The sequence below is a fragment of the Brassica napus genome, chromosome C4 (genome assembly GCF_020379485.1).
Source record: "Brassica napus cultivar Da-Ae chromosome C4, Da-Ae, whole genome shotgun sequence".
Lineage (NCBI taxonomy): Eukaryota > Viridiplantae > Streptophyta > Magnoliopsida > Brassicales > Brassicaceae > Brassica > Brassica napus.
Genome location: NC_063447.1, coordinates 34,155,787 through 34,159,130, shown reverse-complemented (window position 1 = coordinate 34,159,130; position 3,344 = coordinate 34,155,787). Strand labels below are relative to the sequence as shown.

General features: G+C 31.5%; 1 protein-coding gene across 2 annotated transcripts; it reads left to right on the top strand.

Moving 5' to 3' along the window:
- Nucleotides 1-1,078: 1,078 nt before the first annotated feature.
- LOC106400332 (two-component response regulator ARR17) lies at nt 1,079-2,800 on the top strand. Of its 2 annotated transcripts, none has more exons than XM_022700540.2 (5): nt 1,079-1,905; nt 1,993-2,078; nt 2,184-2,261; nt 2,370-2,440; nt 2,533-2,800. In XM_022700540.2, the coding sequence occupies exons 1-5, from the start codon at nt 1,815-1,817 to the stop codon at nt 2,627-2,629; spliced, it is 423 nt and encodes a 140-aa protein (XP_022556261.1). In that variant the 5' UTR covers nt 1,079-1,814; the 3' UTR covers nt 2,630-2,800. The 2 variants fall into 2 exon arrangements, with proteins under 2 accessions (XP_022556261.1, XP_048609713.1); XM_048753756.1 differs by having other exon boundaries at nt 1,080-1,905; nt 2,367-2,440.
- The last annotated feature ends 544 nt before the right edge of the window (nt 2,801-3,344 follow it).

Below are 3,344 nucleotides of genomic sequence, written 5' to 3'. Positions count from 1 at the left end.
CAAATATCGACTAAATTTGATGGATTTGGGTATGTCATATCCTTTTCAGATCATAAATACATGAACCCGACCCGAACACGATATAGATCCGAAAAATTACGGGTATTTTATGGATATTTTAATTATAGATCTGAACCGACCCGAATCCGAGCCGAAAATTTCTAAGTATCTATTGAGTCCAAATGTTTAGGATCCGAAGGATCCAGACCCGAAAAGAACCGGCCCGAATCAGCCTCAAAGACCCGAACGCCCAGGCCTCAAGTATCCCGACAGATTTGTGAAATAATGTCTTGGTTATGATCACTTTCTTTCATATGTAATCTATTAACATTTTAACATAATGTTTGAGGAAAGAGAAAATAAGAGCAATCGGTTTACCCAAATATCACACAATGTATGCATATATTATGATATTTTGTAGGATGTAACTAACCTATGTATGATAAAACTAGTTGTTGTATAGTTCATAAACTAGAAAAAGTCTTGACTATGGTATATAACTTAAGTTCATGCTTATAGTGATATCATTTGAGTTCATTATTTCAATCAACAAAGACAAACAAAAAGTTGGACTTAGAAATGCAGCTGTTGTCCAAAAAAAAGGACTTAGAAATGCAGCTCACAACTTCGAAGGGCTACGCAAGTAACATATCGGGCAAAGATCATGAATTAAAGTTATACTAGATTTTGATCCGCGCTTTCAAAGCGCAGATTTTTTTTTTTTTTTCAATTGACAAATATTTAGCGTCATATTTCATATATTTGTGTTTTATTTTATAAAAGACTTAAACTTTTTATCTTTCTTTATCGTGTTTCATTTTAAATGACTATTTATGTTTAAAAAATTAAAATTTATTTTTTTAATGAATTAAGTTGGTATAACTCTGATGAATTAATTTTATTATGTGGTTAATATATTTAATAAAAATAATTATATATTTTTAATAAAGATTTATACTTTTCAATGAAAAAATCAATTTTTTTTTATGAATGCTTAAATTATATTAAGAAAAGAAAAAACATTAATTAAGAATGGTTGAAAAAAAAAATTATTTGAACTTGGACTCAATGGCCCAAAGGAAAAAAAATGTGAGAATTGGATCTGATTTCTTAATCGGCCCAAATGGCCCAAGAGAGATCTGATGTGGATAGTGGGCTGGATCCGAAAATAATGGCCCAATATAGATGTGTTATTAATATTACTTGATTGCCCTTAATGAAACATGCAATATTAATAAAGAAAGGGCAGGCTAAAGTAAAAAAGACAATAAGATCTTGTTTAATAGTATAGATACATCGAACAATCCCATATTTTAAAATTCAAAAAAATAAGAATCGTGGGGACGTCGTATCCAAGATTCGGATTCAGATTTGTGATTGATTTTGAAAATAAAAAATGATTAGAAATTTGCATCTTCATTATTTTCACGATTAGAAAAATTACACAAATGGAAAATTTAAATTAATATTTAGATTTTCGTTATCATCGTACAAGATCCCGAAAGCACTGTCACTGACATAAAACACCAAGTTTCTTACCAGTTTCCAGAGAATCAACACCAGGACCAATCCACACACACACAACTTGTTTCTTTAAATATAAGCAAAATAAAATCACATCAAATCAGCTCTTGATATTTCGTTATCTTATATATCCATATATAAATTAAAAACTTAATATTACAAATATTATATATTCTTCATACATTCATATTCACGTCTTATCGATTTGTCAATTGTCCCTTTCTTCTTCATCTGTAATTTTGTCTCTGTCTTCTTTAGGTTTCTCAGTTACTTCACTGCACATAGCCTCAATGGACGAAGAGCTTCATGTTTTAGCAGTAGATGACAATCTCATTGACCGTAAACTTGTAGAGAGAATTCTCAAGATCTCTTCCTGCAAAGGCAAGTTATATCATTTTTTTGTTGTTACCTTCTAAATTCTAGAGCCAAGATTACCTCTGAAATGTAATAATTGATTCTTTTTTGCAGTGACAACTGCAGAAAATGGGCTTAGAGCATTGGAGTACTTAGGCTTGGGAGATCCACAACAGACTGAGTCATTAACTACCAACAGTGTAAGCTTAACCTTCTAGTTATTTAATACCCAGAGAACAACATTTTCATTGGTTCAGAGGGACTTAATTGTGTAAATCCAATGATTTTTGTTACATTTTTTACAGGTTATGAAGGTGAATCTTATCATCACTGATTATTGTATGCCAGGGATGACAGGTTTTGAGCTTCTCAAGATAGTAAAGGTGTTTAAAAAATTTCTTATTAGGAATCAAGAGTCTTCTTGAGAAGATTCAGAGACTAACATTTTTTTCTGCTGGTTTCTATGGTTTTTATTTTGTTATTGACAGCAGGAATCTTCGAATCTTAAGGAAGTACCTGTTGTGATTTTGTCATCAGAGAACATTCCTACTCGCATCAACAAGTAAACTTATTATCTCTCATGATGAGACATTGCTTTCTTTATTGAGTTGGTGGTGAATTGAGATTCTATTATTTTCTTGGTGATATTTGCAGGTGTTTAGCCAGCGGAGCTCAGATGTTTATGCAGAAGCCATTGAAATTATCGGATGTAGAGAAACTCAAGGGTCATGTCTTAAACTGCAGGAGCTGAAGATCTGCTTAATCTCAAAAGCTCATAGAATTCTTGTTGATTTTTCTTTTTTAAAATAAATGAGATTATTTAAAGATTGTGTTCCTAAACAATGACAAAGACCGTCTTGGCTATCTCAAAACACTTCCTTTTTTTATATATTTGTGAAAAAAAAAAACAAAAACGAAACAATAAGGATCTCTATGAGTTAACCTAGTTTATGAATTATAAATTTTGTCAGATTGTGAGGAATCTTAGACCACTAGAAACATCTAGAATTCAACGAAGAAACAATAGTTAGAGTCTGAATTCAAGATCGGAAAGTTAACCAAATAAACAAGTTGGAACACAATAATTATTACTACATTTGGATGTGAATTTTTAATTAGGTTTTATGTCCGCAATATGTATATAAAAGATTAAAATTATTGTTCGTGAAATAATAATATAAGTTGTCTTTTTATCATGCAACTGAAATTTCTAACAGCTCATGTATTACATTCAAACAGGTTGACATGTTGAAATCAGGTAGTAACATGCTGGGGACATTAATAGAATCCATCAGACTACATTAGAACAATATAAAATTAAAAGATTTAAAGATAGATAAATAAGAAAGCCTAGAACAATCCATCAAATAAACCAAGCGTTCGTGGCTTGGTGGTAAAGGAGGTACAGCTGTACTGCCCGCCACCCGGGTTCGAGCCTTGGCCACAACGGATTTAACATCCCTTCC

Bases quoted from the DNA above. Each gene is read 5' to 3' on its own strand.
- LOC106400332 (XM_048753756.1), top strand. From the start codon at position 1,815: ATGGACGAAGAGCTTCATGTTTTAGCAGTAGATGACAATCTCATTGAC. The intron at 2,079-2,183 runs GTAAGCTTAACC...CATTTTTTACAG, and splicing joins AGTCATTAACTACCAACAGT to GTTATGAAGGTGAATCTTAT. The intron at 2,262-2,366 runs GTGTTTAAAAAA...TGTTATTGACAG, and splicing joins AGCTTCTCAAGATAGTAAAG to CAGGAATCTTCGAATCTTAA.